The 23,196-nt window shown below is 28.5% G+C and overlaps 1 protein-coding gene across 3 annotated transcripts in view; it reads left to right on the top strand.

Moving 5' to 3' along the window:
• LOC123292262 (proton-coupled amino acid transporter-like protein pathetic) overlaps positions 1-23,196 on the top strand; it is a 38,104-nt gene that overhangs the window by 4,648 nt on the left and 10,260 nt on the right. For 2 of the 3 annotated variants that reach the window (XM_044872846.1, XM_044872844.1), the window contains exons 2-4: positions 10,484-10,583; positions 18,866-18,964; positions 21,692-21,842. In XM_044872846.1, the coding sequence (XP_044728781.1) occupies positions 10,504-10,583; positions 18,866-18,964; positions 21,692-21,842 (330 nt within the window). In that variant the 5' untranslated portion in view covers positions 10,484-10,503. Of the gene's footprint in view, positions 1-4,256; positions 4,547-10,483; positions 10,584-18,865; positions 18,965-21,691; positions 21,843-23,196 lie in introns of those variants that run through there. The other variant, XM_044872845.1, reaches the window with a different exon arrangement.

The following is a 23,196-nucleotide window of genomic DNA, read 5'->3' as shown; positions in this document are numbered from 1 at the left end:
ATGTTTTTTTTCCATTCACTGGATTGCGGAACTATAAAAATGCATTAAAAAAAATTATTGTTTGATTTATAGAGAGAAAAATTTAGTTTTGGTAATTTGTAAACATATTAAATTTATCTTAGTGTGAGACGATTATTAACAATATTATGTGTGTAGGTAAAGTGAATTAAGAAAATTTGAACTGAGAGGAAATGAATTCTGTTCACTAATCCAAAATTGTATCTTTATTAAATTTTTTGTTCGTTTTCATTTGTTGAAATTTTTCATTTGTTGCATTAGTATATATTAGGATGCCAGGCGGTATACAAAGTGGATCAATTTAATCTATATTGGGTAATAGCTCGTTTTGTAGTTAACCAATCAAAAAATAACTTGAACAAAAGTTGCAGAGTTTGATGGGGGGACCCATCATTTTCTGACATCAGCTTAGACCTAGTGCTACGGTTTTCTTTAATAGTCACTTTATATTAAGAGATACAATAGACTTTAAATTAGAAAGTTGATCCTCATAAAAAACTAACATTTTCCGTTTTAATTATTTTTGAAAATCGTTAGCCTTCGGAGGAAATGCGTCTTAAAAATACACCATTTTTGTGTTTTGTAATTTGTTGAGGGTAATAGAGGACATTCACCTGTGTCCATGATTTTGACCAATAATTATCGAGAAATATTGAGCGTATTTTCTATCGATTGTATGCAATAATGACATATTTTTTAAGCCGTATGTCCTCCGAAAGCTAACGTTCTTCAAAAATGTTTTAAACAACAATTTTTGGTTTTTTATAATGATCAATTTTCTAATTTACAGTGTCATTCTATCTCTTACGGTTTAGAATGAAAATTGTCCAATAAACCCGAACATCTAGGTCCAATCTGATGTCAGAACATGATGTCTCCTATCAAAATCAACAATTTTTGATTAAGTTATTTTTTGATTGGTTAACTACAAAATGAACTATTAGTCATTATAGATAGACGAGCTATTAGTCATTATAGATTAATGGTCCACTCTGTATATAGATATTTGACTATATACAGAGTGGACCTTGTAAATATTAGTCGAGAAATTTGTAAAATAAAAAAGATAATTAATGAAGCCCTTACTCGCGAACTCGTCAGATCTAAAAACGCCAGAGTTTTCGTCTTAGAATTTCATTCCATATTCACCATCCTTCTACTATCCTCTACTTTTCGAATCTAGCCTGTATAACATGCAAAATTGAAAATATGAGAAGTTATAGAACAAATATTGTAATTTTAATATTATTGTTATTATTAATAATAGTTAATTATGTAGTAGAAACAAATTTCCATACAGATTTTTATGGGTGAGGACTTTAAACTTTTATTAGTCGTGATTTTAACTTGTTTTTTCGCATATGAACAATTTTAAATGATCGGGAGTGTACAAAAAAAGATACATATATGTAGGTTTTTTTTTAAAGAATCGACTTAATACAATAATTGTTGTACCAAAACTTTCACTAGTACCTATATATTTTCATTGACACTCAGTCAAGTAATGCATCTTGTTCATTTAGATGTGATGTATGTAGTGTAAATATATCCACTGTACCCAATATGTACTGCGTACATACATATATATTTGTTTCAATACATGTGTTCGTTCATTCGCTCCGATCAATTAATTAATATGCATTGCAAAGAAGTCAATAGACCCAATGTCTCCTCCATATGTTTTGAAACGAAATTATTAGCCATTACCACAGTGAATTAACAACAAGACAGGCGATTAAAATAATCCGGGGAAAACTGAAAAGAAAATAAATCAACTATCAACTACAAAAATGATAAAATTCAAAAGGGTATTTAGTGCGGCCGAGATCGGGTGCTTTTTGGTACTCCACGTTTGGGTTCTGAAATTTTTTTTAAAATTGTATTGTCGTGATTGAAATATCCGTGTTTCATGTCACCCCCACAGATCTCGGGCTATTTCCAATTTTCTATAAAATCAAAATTTACCAAAAAATGGAATTTTCCAATAAATATCGAGTCATTTTATTAAACTTACTATAATCCAAATATACCCACCTCAGAGACACACTTCATTTTGGTAAATTTTGGTTATTTCATAGAACAAAAATTTGATCACATTGGATGAAATTTCATTTAAAAGTGCCAAAACCATGTGCAAAGTTTCAGAGCTGTCCCAAAAATTAAAGTTTACAGGTAAAAAGCGTTTGAAAAAATTATGTTAATAAAATTTTCGTAACGATAAATAACTTCTACTATGTTAGAACACAAACTTCATCGAATACAAGAATTGATTGTTTCAGATTTCGACATTCACAGAAAAAAGCACTCGAATGTAAAATGAACGTTCGGGGTGATTGCTTCCATTGTATCAGATGCTTTTTTTGCATTGCCTTTACATTTTATCATGTCTTGTAGATAGTTTCAGATTACAGAAAAACTATTAAGTAAAAAGTACCTATGTAAGATTAAACTAGAAAACTATAGGTATTTTGAAGACAGTTATGTCAATGTAAATATTTTTTATAGATAGTTTAGGTATAGTTTAGCTTATTTTTGAGAAATGAAATTAATTAATAACAATAATCGTAAATTGTTCAATTATTTATACAGTAGTAGTTTTTAATTATTTTTATACCTACAGTTTATTTATTTTTTAATTATTTCATAAAATTAAAATGAAACTTTGCAATATTGGTATTTTTCAAGGACGTCTGGAAAATTTCTAATTATTATTTTTTTGGTATTGATAGATGTTTTTTTTTTTATAAAATTAATCGTTGATTCCACCGTCGGGGCAATGTCCACCCTTCAAATTAGAGAAGTGAATATTTGCAAGTTATTAATATAAGTAATCTTAAATTAAAAAAAGATAGCGGTCGTGGAACCCCCTCTAGGAACAAAGTTCCTTGCGAAGCTGTAAAAAACAACTCTCCTAAATAAAAGATATAAACTAATTAGTTATAATAATTTAATATATATATTATTAACGTTTATAAATTGATGTTCGTTTGACAACAGAATAGCAATATATTATTGGTTTAGTGTCAAGTAGGCAGTGTTCCCAGACGCACATAATTATCGTACACAAATTTTGCCATTTTCGTAATATTTACATCCAAAACTTGTTATACATATATACTCATAACTAGTTTTGAATGTAAATAGTGCCAAAATGCAAAATTTGTGTACTAAAATAAATAAAAATGATATAAAGTAGGTGAACATATTGTGGTTGCCATGGGTATGACACACACACACACACAAAATATCTCACATTGTTACGTTACGGTCTCTGCTAGTTGGCTCACCATGGCAACCCGCAAAGGAACTTCGTTCCAAAACTTCGTTTCAATATATAGCAAAAATAGTCGTACCTATACTGAGTTTAAAATCCAGTAATGAGTAAACGTTTGAATTGTATTAGTTTGTAGTCCTTAGATTAGAAAAATAAATGTGCATCCTTTGAATATACGATCATGCATCAAGGGCTGATTGTAATCGAGTTGCGAAGTTGAGTTATATTTTTGTGCAATGACTTTTGTGAGGCTTTTGCAAATTGAATAAAATAAACATCGGGGAAAATAGCTTTCTATTAGATATATGTAGAGAACGAAGCATGATTTTCGTATCTTTTTAAAATGCTAGACATACCTAGGTACTTGAACTATTTGTGTAAATAATAAATATATAATATTTTAAAGATAATTATTATTCTTCTTAGAAACATAATAAGATATAATACCTAAATTATTTGTCTATTATTAAATAGATAATATATGATCTAGAATAATAATCGTCCGACAAATATTAGAATTAAGAAATGACGTTTATTTGGTTGGTGATAAAATAATTAAAAAATTTCTACCAAGCGTTGCCATCCAAATACTATAAAATTATTTAAAAATTCTTAAATTACTTAGTATCTACTAAATTTTTATACCAGCTAATACGAAAATTGACTTATTTAATTAACATTTGTAAAAATAGTTCTCCATAAAAATAATTAATAGAATACGTAGTAATTTCTTATTCGTTTCTGTCGAAAGTGGAATCCAAAACGGATTGAAATATGAAGCTTGAAAGTGTAATCAAAATGTCGTTTTCAATAGAAGAGGAGTAAGAATTATTTGTTTTTGTTTATGAAATAAAAACAATTACTAGATAGAATCCACAAACGAAAATATAGACTAAATAGAGTAAATTGATTCGATTAATTAAGTCATATAATAAAATCGAAAGTAAATTAAGCAAGTGAAAAAGTTATTCTTACATAACTATAAAACAGTGCTAAAATACTATGTGTAGTTTATGCTGTTGTACTAGTGTGAATTGCGGACGATGTCGAAATTTATGGCTATTGCATCAAAAATGTGAATTTATCGACGATGTCAATGACTCTCGTGAATGTAATAAATCTCGATTAAACGGATGTTAAAAATAGTGGTAACGTTGATGAACATTTACCAAAAATTCAAACATCAAAAACAGTATTGCTTTTTCTGGATCACTGAATCGTGAGGCAATATTATCATTGCCAAAATTAGTAAAGGTAAAACCATTTATTTTAAAATTAAAATACAGAATTTGCAACTATCATAGTTGATTCTTTTGGTACTTTTTCTTTCAAATTTCTCAAAAGTTTTAAAATGTATATTTTATTGCGAAAATCCTTAAATATTCTCAGATACGAAGAAATGTCTAATGAACATTTTAAATTAGAAAGTTATTCATTTTAAAATAACAACCATGTTTTTTTGGATATTTTTTTTGTTTTCATAATTTCGGTCGATAATGTGTGAAAAAACTAGTCTGTTCAAACTTCCACATGAACGCACGTTGCACCGAACGCACGTTTGACCTTTATGCGCCTAAACGGATGAACCGATTTTAATTTTTTCGGTTTCATTTGAAAGGTAATTTGAAGGAGAGTGTTCTTAGCTATGTGCGATCATAGGGTTCCGTACCCGAAAAAACTGGCGATTATGACATATAATTTTAACATATAGATAATAATTACTATATAAATGAATGGTCAAATAAAACTGGCTAAATTCATTTCGAAAAGTGAAATGGTAAAACAATTAGATAATTCAAAACAATAATTCAAAAGAACTCAAATATTTCAATTTAAATTTAAATATTTCCAAAAATTTGTCCCAAAAAATGATAGCTCTCTAAGTATCCTTTTCATTTCATCTGATGTCCTTAACCATCACTTTGATATTGACTGAAGAAGGAATGTTATAATTTTAAAGTGTTTATCTGTGCGTCTGTGTGTTTCTCAATAGCATCGTAGGCCCAAAACGGTCGAACCGACTTGATTGAAAATATTTTATAGCCAAGTTTACAAAAATCGGTTTACAAGGAATAAATCGCATTTGTCGGGGGTTTTTTAAATTTTGTAAATTTCACTTGTTTGTATAACAATGGTATCAAAACTTTAAAATCCTTTGACTGGTCACTGGATATTAAAATTTTATCTTTTATTTCATCATAAAAAGATGTTTTTTTCTTATTTTTTTATTTATTTAATAAACTAAATAATGAAATGGTTTGATATTATTTATATAATATGTAATACTCTTTTATTATTGTACTATTGTTATTATAATACTTATTTATATTTATATTTAACTCAATAAATAATACACAAACATTATTAGAACAATGTAACTGCATGAAGTAATTTTAACACCATTTAATGTAACATTCTTTACCACTTTCATCATATTTTACAAATTCAAATTTTTAGTTAATTCTTTTGATTAAAAAACTAATAAATAAATCATAGTTTTAAAAAATTAAAAAACACACTTTTGTAACTAGCTGAACTAGAAGGTAGAAAATAAATTCAAGAAAATCATTTTATCGTAAAAAAGCGTGGAGTGCTAAATTTAAATTATTGTAATTTAAATACCCACGCTTTTTTTACGATAAAATGATTTTTTTGCAGCTAACTACAAAAGCGCGTTTTTTAATTTTTTTAAACTATTATATATCTTATGTTTTTAAGTTTTTGACTATTCTTTATTTATCAAATAAATATGGTGGGATATCAGTATAAATATGGTGGGAGCGCAAATAAATGTATATATTTTTAGATATGGAAATCGTTATTCCAGAAAATCCTGATCAAGATAATCACATAACTTATTAAATTATTTTATTATCATCGGTACTTGATAAGTATGCCAAATTTCGAGTTAATCTGACGTCCGACGAGTTAATCCGGGGTCAAAATCATGTTCAACTGACATACGTGTGAAGCTAATAAAAGCGTGTTAAAAAGGTCAGACCACAGAAAAAAACCACAAAATATGTGCAAAATGGTAGGCAGCTTTTAACAGTCGAAAAAGTTAAATAATTTTGTGTTGTCAATGAGTTTATTTTAACATATCTTTATGTCACAAGTGACGTTCTATATTTAAGTGTAAAGACGATTTATTCTATGAAGAAAGACCACGTTTTTGCATACAATTTATGAGGCTATAATTAATCATAGGATTATTTTCTTCAAAAAATTGATAAATTAAAATATTAACAAAAAATTCGATTTTACTTTTTACATCAACTTAAAAATAAAAGCTCGTGCGTCAAATTAAAGGTACTTCTCAGCGTAGGTTTAATTCTAAATCCTACAATTGAAAAATTTTTTGATAATGAGTTATACTTTATTAGTCTGACTTATATTACTTACTGTCTAAGTACAATCGTAATTAATTATTAATTCATCATTATTAATTTTATAAATAGACATTACTTTAATTTCAATAAACTAATTAATTCTATTATTTACTATTTTCTTAGTAATTACTCAATTGCAGTCATTTTGTTAGGTAATAATTACAATTTTATATTTTTATTAATTATTTTTTTTAAGATTATTTCAATAAATAAATTATATTTGTTAATTTTTTATAAATAAAATTATTTTAAGGTCAACAATTTATGCATTACCGAAGCACTGTTGCCGTATTTCTTTAATCATAGTTATCCACGCTATTTGTCTTTATTAGATGCATTAAATATTAAAATTAAAAATTTTATAAATAACCATCTTATATTTTAAACCGAAAGCCCATAACGAAGCGAAATATATATATTTTTTTCCTGTTAAGTAAACGACTGGACTTGTTTCTTTCTTTTCAGATTGTATTTAACGCGTTCGGGTTTTTGTTCTTTTTTTAATAGTTATTATTTAAGGATTGGCAAATGTAAATGTTTTTCGGTTTACGCCTTTACCAATAAGTTTTTTTTTTTTGCCACATATTTTAACGAAGGACACACTTAGACTATATAGCCCATTGTGATACCATATATGTTTTTTACCACTATTCCGCTGATAATTTCATTTATCAGCTCCTCAATTTCACAGGCTGAATGCACCTCCTTCATGCTTATACCTTGCACTACACCCGCCTATCACAACTATTAATTAAATTAATTTTGTTGCGACGGCGGGAATCGAACCCCCTACCCTAAAAATACCGCGGACGGAATTGGTTGCGCCTTAACCATCAATTCTACAATTTTTCAACTATATTTCGACAGTTTTAAACTTTTAAACTTTCTGCTATTCTTTACACTTATTAATTTGCAGTGGCTTTTTTTAACATAAGGCAGACAAATCATAGGAAAGGACGAAAAATTCATAAATCTATACATAAAAAACAGCCCAGAAGCTCTTGAACCAGAAGAATTTTATGTTTAGAATATAGTGGTTTTACGTTAGTTACATTCTTCTTTCGGCTTACAATAAACACATTGTATCCGTATTTTAAGTACGCAGTTATATTAATATTAAATAGGTAAAAAAAAAATGCTTGCCACCAAAATTAATTAAATTTTTCTACTAATTACTTACTGACAAAAGAACAACAATTAAGAAAACAAGTAGCTCTGTTGGAGTACATTTTAATACCTACGTATTGTTTATGAACACGAGATAAAATCGTGCTTCAGTTAATTTTCTTTGTACTTTATTTGATTGTTCTTCAATTTATTTTTCGCAAGGTTTTTTACTGTATGTAAAAGTAGGTATTTTGTAAACATTAATTATTAACAATTATTAAAAAGGGTGTTACGCAACATTCACCTGAAATTAAAAATTAACATTGAATTTGTGACAGATAACGTCTCGTCGGCTTCAAAAAATAATCAATGCGTACTATAATGGTATAATTCATATCTATTCAGTTTTGAATCAGTCATAATCACACTGTGCCCATTTATTATTTAGGCTACCTAGGCGGCCGCTTAGATACCTCCACCAACAAAAAGTCTCCAATTACGAGACATATTATTACAAATTCAAATTCTCCACACAAATTTTTACGATTGCCACGTTTAAGTCGTAATTTTCGATTTTGGATACGATATTCAGTAGAAGCCACGGTAAAGCTGAAACTGCGATTTCGACTGAATTATTAAAGCAAATCTTCACAGTAAATGATAATATTTAATTTTTTTTTAAATAAAATGAATATAGGTAACACTCATAATAGCCTTACACATTAATTAAGTGTTTTATTAACAATTACAAACTTTTAATTAAATTCTCTTCAAAGTAACATACAGGATGTCTGCCACTGCCTGACAAACTGGAATATTATAGGTGTGTTTTACCTTTTTAAAAACTTTCGATTTTTATTTAAAACAATAATTTTTATAATTTATGCTTATATTACGACGCTCGACGATGAATCGATAGTGGAATTTCTTAAAGTGTACTTGATTAACTAAACGAAATCATTTTGGGCTTCAAAGAAACGATTTTAAGAACTTCTTTTCGTTGCACATTCAATAAGTATATGTCTAGCTGATATACGGCAATAAGTTTACTCATTGGTAGAGAATCTTCGTTAAGTTAACACTTTTGTATAGAACTTAAATTTCCAATTCTCAAACGAAGGAGTTTTTTTCATAAACTTTTTTTTATACATACAAAAATATAGCAAAAAATTCCTTGCACAAAAATAAGAAAATTGAAATAATTTTTTTTATTGACTTAGAGTATTTCGAAAATGAAGAGTCTCAAATGTAATACGAGCTTCTTTTCTCTCTTTTATGGTAAGATTTCCTAATTAAATTACTATAAATTATTTCTTTAGTTATTTTTTACTCCCGAACCAAAAAAGGGGATGTTATAAGTTTGACCGTTATGTGTGTCTGTATGTGTATCTGCCTGTGGCATTGTAGCGTCTAAACGGATTAACCGATTTGGATTTTTTTTGTTTCGTTTGAAAGGTAATTTAATGGAGAGTGTTCTTAGATACGTTTCAAGTACGAGGTTTCGTACCGGAAAAATTTCTCGGGGATTTTTTAAATTTTGTAATGTTTACTTGTATTATTTTTGCCCAAAGAACCTTGATTTTTTTGTAATTTTGTAATGAATATTACTAATATATAAAATATAATGATTGAGAGTATGAAATAATCATTGATGTAAAAGAAAAGAGGGGAGAAAATCACGAAAATATTTAGCATTTGTAAAAATGTGAAAGGGAAAACGATTCTACAAATATTGTGTCATACTGGTAATGAATGCATTGTTTCAGTCATAATATAACATATTAGAAGTGATCTAGTAAATTTTAATTATTGTACCTATTTATCATTGTCTTGAATAGTCGATGTCCGTTATCGTATGCCAAATCAAAAATATTAGTAAAATTACAAAGTTGAGATATTAATACCATTTGTATTTTGTATTTTAAAATATTGAACGTAAAAGTCTCTACAAGTATTAACTCGTCAGCACTCGCGTTATGAGTATTTCGCTCACGCTCGATTTAAAACATAAATAACTTTTATTTTGCAAATGGTATACATATTAGGTATATTGAAACGTTTTTTATTTTCGAACTATGAATTTTTTTGAAGATTTTTTCAACCTATCTGCAGTTTTTAAAAATTTATATTCCTTTAAGTCCTTTAGAAATTGTGAGAATTTCTCTCATCACATCATTTATATGAAATTATGTAGAGGTTATGATTTACAAAGATAAAGAATATTTAACGTGTGAAATATTTGACGCACGTGCAGAACGCGTAAGCAAATCCCTCATCATGCGACTAAAGATAAGATGTTTGTTCCATTCATTTTTCAACGATTTCCACAAGAATTATTATACTTGGTTAAACATGGTGAAAAGTTCATGATATGAAATGTAATACGTTACTCTATAATACATTGGTAACTGGTAAATGAAATATTATTTTTTCCACTGAAATATTATACATGAAATACATTTAAGAAAAATAAACATTCTCAGCCGACTTTTTCACAGAAGACTGTTTTATATTAACCTGTACTTATTTGTTTTTTCTTATTACGTGTTATGTCATATCCCAAAGCTATAAAAAAAAACAATATTTAACAAATTTCAGTTCTCTTTTAAAATTATGCATACTATATCAAAATTTTTACATTCCTATTCTTATTATAGTTTTTTTAATAACCAATAATTTTTCTATTTTGTTTTAGATCGATTCTAAACCGGCATAATGTCAAGTTACCGGCCCGAAGCGCCGCCGAACACTACCAAAACACGTACAGTATTTACAATTGACAATTTCAGTTCAACGTAAGTAATTTTCCATAAATCTTTATTATTCTTTAAAAATCGTTAAGAATCTATTAAACATAAGAAAATAATAGTAGGTATAAAGTAGGTAATTTCCTCCACTGGAAGTCAAGATGGCGGACATTTTCCAAAATAGTGGCTGCATTTTAAAAAAAATTTATAGACTCAAAACTGCTGCACCGATTAAATTGATTGGGGTGTCAATCAATTTTTATTTACACCTCTAATCAAAAGAAAAACATACCAAAAATTAAAGATGGCGGCAGAATATTAAGAAAAGATTGCTTGACAATCCGTCGAGTAGTTTTTGAATAATACGAATTACAAAAAAGCGCGTGGTTTTGAAAGCCTTCATTGTACATGATGCATCATCGTACATACTCCAGTAGATATGTACTTTTTACCTGGAAAGTACTCCGAAGTTAATGAAATATTTTTACAGGCTATTTGGGGTTACTCTAGTATGTCTATCCTAAGTTTGTAACCCCGAGAAACTAACTTAGGGGGAAGGCAAAACCCCAAAATTGAATTCCAATTGATCCCTAGTATCACTGAGTAAAGTGGCTTGCTTTTTTTATAAAATGCAGCTTCCGATGAAAATATCGCCGTAAGCCCTAAGACTAATCCACTATAATAGATAATTATGTTTCCTTTCTTATTAAGAAAACTTTTCCTTCATTATATAATAATATTATACTTAATAGATTTATCTTACTTAAAAATTAATTAATTCCGCATTAGATTTTGGTTAACCACAAATTACAATTTTCAATTATATAATACCCACTTTATAAATAGCATTTATTCCCATTTATTTGAAGTGAACAGTTTTTTACAACTTTCTATTTTTTACAATTTTGTTTTTTGTGTCTTGTATTGAAATCAGATTATATTTTTAAAGAGGATTAAAATTTAAAAACATTAACTGCAAAGGTATTCATTATTTTTTATACACCAGGTTATTTACAAACTATTCGATTAAAGGGGTTGCATGAACGGTGTGTCGTAAATGCGATCCCGATTATAGTCCTCTTGAACTCTTAAAAATTTCAGCCCATTATTCTACACCGTTTGAACCCCTGTATATCACTTCATTAATACGAACTATCAAAAATATTCTTTTTTTAAATACGATCTTAAATTTTTGGAATATTATAGAAGATTATCTATAATATTTAATCGATTTCCTGTGTTACATCATATGAATTGTATTTATAATGTACTATGTAATTTTATTTGCATAATATTGTAAATTGGTGAGATTTTATCTTAAAATCAATGCATTGATCGATTATTCACTATACAGCGTGTTCCATTTTACTCTATCATCTCCAATGTTTCATCTAGTGATAAGCAAGATTTTCTCCGACGATAGCAAAACCAAAACCCTGGCATGAAAATCTTGTAAAATTTTTAATAATATTTTCCAAGAATAACCATTGCATCTTCCTGAGATAAAAATTTTAAGACATGCTTGCAGTACCACTAGGAAAAGACTAGATGATCACGCTCTTGTTGACGCTCTTATCGGACTCCCGCTGTGAACCTATATAATATGATTGTATCATCGCACCTTGAAATTATAAGCCAGTCATTGTAAGATTAAGCAGTTCCTCCCATTCTGTTCCTGAATTACCATCGATAATTCGTCGTCCATAATATTCTACTCATATTTGCATTGGAATCTAATTATTGTGCCCATTAAGACTTTCAATCGGGATTGTAAGATCTACAAAATCTCGCAATATGAGCAAATTTGACCAAGATTCAACTCCCCTAAGGTTAGTGCGGGATTCTTTCACCTCATTTTCAAGCTTTACGTCTTATGGATCATCAGAATCCCAAATTTTGAAGCAAGGTTTAAGAGCTCTTAATAATTAGAGAGGTGTCTGTAAGTAAGTCATATAATAATTTAAATAGCAAGCTCCGTGCAAAATTATTTCATTTAAATTACGAGGATTATGAATAAGAATGCAACATCAAGCTCAAAACTAGATGTATAAGAGCAAGACCAAGAACAAGACTAAATATGCAAAACCAAAACCTAGCCATTATTATTTGTTTAATCGGAATTAATAAGTAACTAGTGTCACTAGAGAGTTGCACAATAAAAAACTGACCACTTTGCAAGTTATAAGGGTCATTTAAATAAGGATCCCCACTTCGCAGGGTCATTTAAAAATCACGTACCTAGCTGATAAGAGACAGACAAAGAAGCTCTTATAATTGAAAAGTTGTTTAAAACGATTTTTTGAAAAACGAAATTCAATCAAAATTACAATGAAAATTCTATAAGCACATATCAAATTTTTTGTATAAACAACACTAATCGAACAATTTGTATTTATAATATGGATGGATATTTGTAGGAACTGAGTTGGTATCCTACACTCAATCATTGAAATGTTTTTCAATAAAGTATTCAACCTTGCATTGTTATAAATGTTTTAATGTTCTTAATACTCTCTATTTAAAATACCATATGTAAATATGATGAAATTTGCTTTGACAATAATTGGCAAGAATAATAATTATTTTATCGGTATCCGCAATAACTATTCTAATTTTGAAATATTAAAATATTTGTGTTTAATGATGAACATTTTTTAACTTCCCACTAGAAATGTTTACCATATCTTTACATTTCATGGTTAGGGCAAGGCATTAACACTAATTTGGAGAAGAAGAATGTGTGTGGTCAATATGATCAAAAAAATAATTTCATAACATTCGGTCAAGTATTTTCGAACCGGGCGATCTATTTCTTAAATTTTATCCTGACCGGTATCGTGCAAACAAAAAATGATATCGACTTCGTTGAGATGCCGATCGAAGCATATTAACGGCAATTTAATCCGAAAAGAATTTCATAACATTCGACCGAGTCGTTTCGAGCCGTGCGATATTTTTCTTAAATTTTTTCCTGGCCGATATCGTGCGAAAAAAAACCATATCGACTTCGTTAAGATGCCGATTGAAGCATATTAAGGGCAATATGATCCGAAAAGAATTTCATAATAATCGGCCAAGTCGTTTCGAGTCGGTCGGATTTTAATTTTTTTAAATATTTTTATAACTTTTTATTATGCTGGGAAGTTATTCGTGTGGATCTCAAGGGTCGCACCAGACTCTACCCGCGGCTTAATGGTTCCTCATTTCGTCTCGTAATTTATATTTAAATAGACGAATGGAAAAGAAGTGAAATTGATTACAAAATATATGTACACAAAACCGAAGACAGCACTTCTGTGTTTGCAGAGATTCTCCAATTACTCCCAAGTACAGAGAAAAGCTAGGATATTATTTTCTGTAAATCCTAATTAATATTCCGAGGCCATATCCTATGGGTATAACGGTTCAAGAATTATTTTTGTTGTGGTTTTGAAGTCGCTTCTACTTTTTAATTAAGCTTTTTATGTTTGTGATGTCATGCTTACCTAACTGATAGGTAATTATAAAAATTCAAGAACAATAATCAATTATTAAGTATACTATAAATTATAATTACGTATTTTATTGATTTAATCGATTTTATTCATAATTATATATCCTTTAAAATATTGATAAACAAAAGCACTTGTTCTTTGAATTCTAAAAATTTAAATATCAAGGTAGCAGTTATTACCATGTTGTATTTAATCATAATACTTAGAATTGCTAAACTATTATTACTCATGAAAAAAAGGATATTAGAAATATAATTTACTGTAGGTACTAGTAATAAATTTTATGGTCAAATTACGTAAATAAGGTCAAGGAAACCCAAAGTTATGAATGGGGTTAAGAATCCTGACGAAAAATTATTAAAAAATGCTTTTCAAGATAAATTCCAAATCTGTACTTTTTTTTAAATTCAAATTTTTTATATTTTTTGCTTTATATTAATCGAAAAATTCTTAAAATTAAAACGATAGTTGCCCTATATCGTATAGGATGCTTTAGATCAAAAAATTGATTTATCGTTCAAGAAATTTTTCCCCTATCCGCCATTTTTTGCTGTCCAAGTGATATCTGTATCATTAACAAATAGAAAAGGAACATCCTCATATGAAAATTTGTATAAAAGCCGAATTTGAATTATTAATATTGGGCTTTCCAGTTATTTCGTAGGAAGTAAAACTGAGATGAGTATAGACGCGGCATTTTTTGAAGGTTTTTAGGTCGCTGAGTGTGAATTTGTGCGTCGATTTATTTGTCTTTTCACTGGGAATCCTTTTTGTGAATTATTAAAAGAAATATTTTGATACAAAAAAATTTTTAAATTCTTGTTATTTAGATGTTACAAAAGTTTTGTCAACAACTTTTGTCGCTACAATCGAGCTAATGAATTACGGCGATTTAAACAGTTAAATTGTTAATAACTTTTGTTTGCATCACTATACATAAATTCGAAAGCTTTAGATGACACTTCAACTTTCCACGCGCGCTTCTCAGAAGCTCAAATATGGCCTTGCGCTAATTAATTACCGGTATATAACAACATAATTATCAGAAATAGAGTACATTTTTCATGAGACATTTTTTAAGTAAATTTTGTTTCTCCGTCAGTTTTGTTTACAACTTTTATCGCTTAAATTGATAGTTTCCGAGTTACATCGATTTAAATAATTAAATTGTTAATAACTTTTGCTTGCACCACCGTAAAATCGACGCATATATTTGTTATCATCGACCTAAAATCCTTCAGAAAACACTGCGTCTACTCATTCCGGTTTTACTTCCTACGAAACCCTCACGTAAGGACTAATTACCAGTGTTTTATTGCGATAATATAATTTGACAACTTAACTCAATATAAATAACATTGAGTTTTCAATTATCACACTCTTAAACTGATATAATCTGATAATGGCGATATAAAATGATATAATTTGATAGGGAACTAATTTGCGCAGTATCAAAAGGCGAAACGCAATGAAATAACATTAAATATGTAAACAATTCATTGTTAAAATAAGTAAAAATATTTACTTTACAGTAATGTAAATAAATACATTAAAATGGTATCCACACAAATATCCACTTTCACTTTTTATACAAAAATTCATGATCCTAAAAATGTTAAGGCCACAACGCAAAAATATTCATTTTTCATTTGAGATAAATATCAATAGTAGGTATACATTATTTGGGACATTTGATGAGTAAACTTTTAATTAATAAATTACGACATATTAAACTATTTGCATTCAATTATCTACAGAGTGGTGTAAAAGGTATTGGCAAACAATACGGTACGAGATATCTTTTTTAAGTGGACATATGTTTAAAATAGAACTTTTATCGATAAAAATGCTTCAAGCGAAAAATGTTGGGTGTATGTGCACATTTTACGCAGACATTTAACTTGACCTAGGTTTTCAAGCTCGATGAAAAGCTCTCTCTACTCCATGACTGAAAATCATATACAAAAAAATGTTTCAAACAAATATGTTTGCGTACTTATAAAGAACAGCTTTCTAATTTAAAACGATTATCTAATGTTTGTCAAACCTAAAAACTTTGATCGAATTCGATGCCGGTATAAGATGTGTACCTTTGAAACTAATTTTCCTCGATTAATTTTTATTTATCGAGTTTAAAGAATATGTCAACTTAAAAAAGCATCCTGTATATGGTATGAGTATATAGGGCGGCAAATATTATTTTTGTCCAGAACGGGCCAGGAGTGGAAAACTGACCCAAAAAACATATAGATACTCATTTTGTGCTCGCTTTATACGAGTTGACGCGACTTAAAATATACTTATAATAATGTATCTTAACTCGGAGAAAACGCTACATGTATACGTTGGTTTTTTCGATGAGAAAAATGTAGATTTTCTTTTTTTAAATAGCCAGTTAAAGCCTAAGATCTGAGGAGTATTTTGCCATAGGATTTTTTTGAATTAGATCAAAACTCAAATTTTTGAATTTGGCCATTTTTAGCCATTTTTGTACTTTAAAAGGGTTGTAACTTTTTTTAAACGAATTTTTTTTATCAATTAACTCCTTTTGGTTCAAGGTTTACAAAAAGTACACACATGTTTAGTCGCATTCAATTTTCAGTGATTGCGGTCAGTCATTTTACCTATTATAGTGATATGCTAGTTTGTTCTGTTTATTTTGCCATACAATTTTTAGTACATTCAGTAATATTTATTTTCATGATCATTAAATTTACATTAGTAAAATATTTGATGTGATTTTAAATGCAGATTGCGTATTTGATTATTTAAGTATTCAAGTACATGTCATTTATACTAGTACGAATATAAAACCCCCCAGTGAGATACCGTTTAGAGATAGCCGTATATAATATTCGCACTTCGTTTTAAAATCAAATTTTAGAAATGATTCTGTGGACCTAGACCTAGGTGTAAAAATATGCATAGGGTAAAAGGCAAAAATTTCCCCAACGCAAAAATCCTTACAAACACTGTGGTTGTAGTACCTATGTAAGTTATAGGTATAACCCCACCGAAACTTTTATCTCAATGTTAAGACTTTTTATAGTAAAATTTTGTATTGCTTTTTGTAATAGAAATAAATATACAGAAGAAAGGCAGATCGGGTACTATTTTAATTTCCCCAACTGAGTATTTTTTCAATGAACCAGACATGACCCAGGCTTTGAATTTGACCTATTTGTTAAATTGGTCGAAAAATCAACTAATTTTTCTAACTAATAGGAGATATAACACAACTTTTGTAAACGCCAATAAATTCGATTCAAATCTAATGGTAAAATCTATCAAATTTTATTATGGCATTTAATTTTTACGGGTTGTAGGTATGGCTTTCGAAAAACTGTTTTGTGTAAAAGTTCTTTTTGGTAGTTAGTTGTTCATAAGGGAGAACTAGAGAATTTAAAATTTGTTTTAATTCTTAGTTTTCTTTTATTTTCCTTCCGGATTAATTACTTTTACACAAAAATGATTCGAACAAAAGTTGTTTTTTATTATGTGATAATTGGCCTTTTTATTTAAACTTTTCCTTTATCTCTTATTATGACGACTTACGTTTTCTAATGCACGATATTTGTAATGGAATTATGATGCAATATTAAAAAATGTATTATTTAATATAAAATAAATGTTTGAATCAATTAATAAATACCTAATATTTATTTAAAATTTCAGAAAATAAAATTTTTTATTATTAATGTTATTTTACAACAAATATAATTTGCTGAGTTTCACCAATATATTTTTATTGTACCCTGTATATGTAATTATAAGTACAGTAGAATCTCGATAAGTTAAAGTCCAAGGGAAACACAAAATATTTTAAGTTATAGAGGTTTTAAGTTATCAAGTGTCTATGTTAGGTAAAGGTTAATATAGAGGTATGTACATGTTTCTATGTACCCTAGTTAATATAGAGGTATGTAAATGTTTCTATGTAGTTACTGAGGGCCTATACAGAGATTATTTATTTAAGTTATAGAGGTTGCGTATTTTAAGTTATAGAGGTTTTGGGCTCTGATGGAAAGGGAACATAGTATTTTTTGAAGTAACAGAGGTTTTTATGTTACCGAGGTTTAAGTTATCGAGATTCTACTGATTTCATATAGAAATCATTTAACTCTACAATAAGTTCATCCTGTATATAAAATTAAAAGTATTTCATATAGAAGTCATTTAACTCGACAATAATATTATGTTTATGATATTTAGATGAAGGTCATATTTTTTTCATTAAATACCTACAACTCTTTCTTTTATAGGTACTATTTATTGAACAACTACCATTATGATTGTAATAAAATGAAAATTTTTACATAAATTAATAAATTTATAAATAAACATTTTAATTATATAATATAAAAGTATATTTTTACATGTATACATAATAAATGTGTTCAAATTTAATTTGTTCTCCGCATATAAAATGCATTTAAATCGAATTTTTATATAAATATTTGAAAAAAGCTACAGATTATGATCCCATTATCATTCTGAAAACACATAGCTACGCAGAACCATACGAGATGAGAAATAGAAACATAAATTGAAACAAAGTAAAAATGACACGGTATCCTCTAGGCTGAAGAGTAAAATTACTCAGCTGGAGACTATTATGAAACTCGGGTATCCTGGAATCAGCATTTATCACAAACTTAGTAAAAATTTGCCAAATAAAACTCAAATGTTTCGTAAAAGCGGCTGTGTTTTCTTTTGTCTGGCAGCAAGTTAATGACAATTTGACCACACAAAAAACACTACTATGGTTTAAATCCAAATTAAATCTAAATACTGTTATTATTATTGACTACAATTTGCTTTTTTTTTTTATTTCAGATCCAAATTAGCAGAAAATATTGGTAGTACAAACACAATAAATGAAAAAGATGAACTATACAATCCATTTGACGAAAGAAATGTCGAGCATCCTAACAGGTATTATTTTTAAAAGCTTTTATTGAACTTGCAATGTGTGTATATTACGGTGGATTCTTTGAACTCAATTTTGAAGTAGATATCTTCATTCGATTGAACCGATTTTGCATGCACATTAAGTTTGGATGGCAATGCATGGTAAGGTTGCGCCGTCCTGATTTTCCCATCGCTTCCACCATATTTTATATGTATAAATACATTTTTTTAGTCATAAATTAAAAATTTTAATAAAAAATGCTTTTTAAGGGGCAAGCTTTAATTGTACTAAAAAGTAGAAAATCGTTTTATCTATAAGTCACTCATATCCGACTATTTGTAAAAGCTTGAAGCTTGAGGCTTGTCCCTTAAAAAGTATTTTTTATTAAAATTTTGTTTATTTCATTATCATTTTTATACAATCCCAATTTTAAAATAATAAAGAATCTAATTTTAATAGATTTTAAAATTTAATTTTCCAATGTTGCATTACAAGAAAAAGTGCATTATACTGGAGAAGTATGTTTACTAAGCGTTGAATGGAAAAGTTTTATTTCAAATCTTCCTCTTTCGCACGTATTCAAAAAAAAATCTAATTATATATTGTGATGATATTAAATTACATCATTTTCCAAATAATACTGCAATAATTTAATATTCTTAAAACATTATTTCCTATATACTCCAGGAACTAGCTTTGGGAACATGAAAGGGTTTTTGTTTTTCATGAAAGCAAGAAACTTAGATGTTTGACTGTGTTTCTTGGGATCAAGTTATCGGTTTTTAAAAGTTTAAGTATTTGCAAAAACACCCTTCCCATGATCGACCCAAAAATTCGAATACTATGCAATACCTGTTTCCCCGAAGGATTTCTTCTTAAATTAAATCTTATTCGATATATCGCGCACCAAAATTTAGAAACAAAATTTTTGCTTGTTATTCTTTAAGCATTTTAAACTTTCGATTCAGATGACACTGCCTAAGCAGCATTAACTAAACGTACTGAAATATTCACAAAAGGAAATATGAGAGATTTTCATACTTTTCCTCCCATCAAAAATCGTATTTACTGACCAAAAAACAAAGGAATGATTTATATGTCCATTGAACCTCTTAAAATTTTCGTAGAATCTCTGTTTCGAGAAATGCATAAGTCGAAAGCTCGGTAAATTTGAAAAGTATAACAATCTTACAAAAAACTAGTTTTTCAATATCCATTGCACTATCAGATTTAAGACAGTATATTAAGCTGAAATTATAACTATGTTTTACTTGTGTAAAATGAAGATAAGCGAAAGGATAAGCGATTTTCGAGTTACATAACTTCATTGTGTTTCCGAACTCTTTATCTGTTATTAAAATATATCATTGAAAATTGCAAGATAAATAATCTATTATCCTAAGATCTTATCCTAATTGCCTAACTTTGTTTTTATATGTTTTACAATTATTCCATATTAAATTGTTGTTAATGATGATGCATTACGATTATCCTAACTACCTGTTTACAGTTTTACACACACAAAAATAGACATCATGTCGTCATTAGCCTTCATTTTGACCTCAAAATTATTAATATTTTTTTGTTTTTTATGATCATCTTTATTGTTATCGATTTAATGTGTGTAATTCCTACTTATTATTTTTCAAAGACTAAACAAAACATGATAATTATTCAAGTCAAAATCAATGTCATTTACGAATTACAATGTCATTTACGAATTATTATTACATTTTTAGAAAAATGTTAACACATCAGTAAACGTTTATCAAGGTATTCATATACCAACACCTTTATTGTTTAACAAAACAATTATTAATATTCTTAACATTGCAGTAGAGGGTATAAAATCGCACGTGGTGAACTATATACTAGACTTAATTTTTCTTTTTTTTTTCTAAGCCATTAAATTCTATAGAAGCATATTCTTAAAAAACGAAAAGACCCCGCAATATTAGATAGGAAAATGGCTTTCTGTGAAACCCATCCTAAAATGTTCTTTGGATCATTCTGATCAAAAGCTATCACGGCCACAAAAATTTTTTACGAGTAGTTTTCGAGTTCCGGGCTATCAATATTACCTATATATGACTAGGATAGTGGCTTTCTGTGAAACTTTTTCCAATTGCCCCCAAAATGTTTTTCTTATCGTTCTGATCAAAAGCTCTCATGGTCACAAAAAAAATATGCAATAACAATTTTAACCATATCTCCGGTTCTATTGGTCGTATCAAGACGAATAAAAAAAGAAATATGTATAATTGTTTTTTTTTTTATGTAGAATAAAATGGTATGCAATTATTTATTAAAATTTTCAATAGTTTACAAGCTATGACCGTATAAACAATTAATTTGTTTATAACAAATTTGATCCCACTCTGAGCGATTAACAAGCTGAAAATTCAGTGGGTCAAAATACGTCGAAATACACTCCTTGTTCGGTGGGACCTATAAATGCATACGAAACCCACTCAGTGCCTATACTATAGGGAGTCAGAGAAACATTTTTTATTTAACCTCTACCACCAGCCCAAAACGGAATTTTCTCGAAAGAGCCAGACTTTCCAGTCAAGTGTAGAGGAAACAAAAATATATAATAAGCAATACACAGACGAACATAACGTTTTATATATAGAGAAGATAAAATATAAATTATGCCCATGCAAAAACTATAAATTTTTTAATATTTCGTTCAAATTTATAAAAACGAGGAAGTTTTTCATTGTAAATTTTACTTTTGATATTTTCAGTGATGCAGGTGCGCTTTTACATTTATTGAAATCATCACTGGGAACAGGTATTTTGGCAATGCCTATGGCCTTCACGTATGGTGGCTTTACGTTTAGTATCATTGGAACATTAATAACTGGATTAATTTGTACGCATTGTGTACATATTTTGGTAAGTTAGGCTACAATTCAACTATCTTTTTAATATTTTAACTCTGCCCTGCTCTGCGGAGCCGATTACAAGTCAGCTCTGTGGGACCGATAAAAACGTGTGTTTATTTTCTATAACTCAATTTTTTTTGGAAGTGCTTATTTTTAGCAAATTCAACATCGAAAAATGTAATTGTTCGTAGTTCATGAATTAATTACTAATAACAATTGTTATTAACAAGCAATGCTCCCCAACTTGACCAAAAAATATTTGTATAGAAATGCCCAGGAAATATTTCAGTCGATTTCGGTATCTGAGAAAATTACATTTTCTAAGCGTGAAATATCAACAACATCACAGTTGTAATAGCTGAATTGATAGCAAAAATTCATTGATTAATATAAAATTCGCTAAAAAAGTGAAAGGACAATCATCACTTCATAAATATTGACAAATTCAATTTAAATTTGTTTTGCATTTAAATCAAATGATAAATAAATAATTCTACGGAGTAATGATGTTAATGAAAAATAATATAATTAACTTTAATTATCACTATAATTCAATTAACGTAAAAATGATGTGCTTATAATGAAATATAAACATAAGTGACAGGCAGATTTTTTTTTAAGTTTCCACCATTAAATTTTGGAATAGAAAATTAAAAAACACGAAATTACTGTTCAACTTTTTTCATAGGAAATGAAAAACCAGTTTTTTTTATACAATGTGCGTTTTGATAGTCCTTCACATAAAATTTGTTTAAACTAATTTCCGATATTTTCTGGTTAAAAATTTCCACTAAGAAAATTTGTTGCGCAAACAAAATTCAATAGAAGCTTGGGTGAAATTAGTATCGTGGGACCTACTATTACACACAAATACAATACGTATACATACTATATGTTAATAACGCGCCTTCACAGGTAAACAGTCCTGATTACGAAAAAATATTTCAAACAAAAGTTGTTTATTTTTTTATAAGAAACATTTTTTACGTTTAAAGTTTTGTTTTATCTCTAACGGTTTACAAGATGGGTTCTACGGACCCAAAACCTAATTAACGTATGTTGCTCTTTTTCGCACTCGACCTCACTTTTTACGTATTTTCAGCTCGATATCTCATTTCGTTTTTGAGTTATCGTGATGACAGACGGACAGACGACAGACGACAGACAGTCAGGCGGACAACCGGAAATGAACTAATGAAGTGATTTTATAAACACCCATAGCAAAATTTTGTTCGTAGCATCAATATTTTTAAGCATTACAAACTTGGGACTAAACTTAGTATATCTTGATGGTATAAAAATTAAATTAGCAGTTAGAATCACATTTACAGAATCAAAATTGATGTTAGAGTTAGAAAGAGTGA

Source organism: Chrysoperla carnea, chromosome 2 (genome assembly GCF_905475395.1).
Source record: "Chrysoperla carnea chromosome 2, inChrCarn1.1, whole genome shotgun sequence".
Lineage (NCBI taxonomy): Eukaryota > Metazoa > Arthropoda > Insecta > Neuroptera > Chrysopidae > Chrysoperla > Chrysoperla carnea.
The sequence above is the reverse complement of the archived record's forward strand: the minus strand, read 5'-3'. Positions and strand labels throughout refer to the sequence as shown.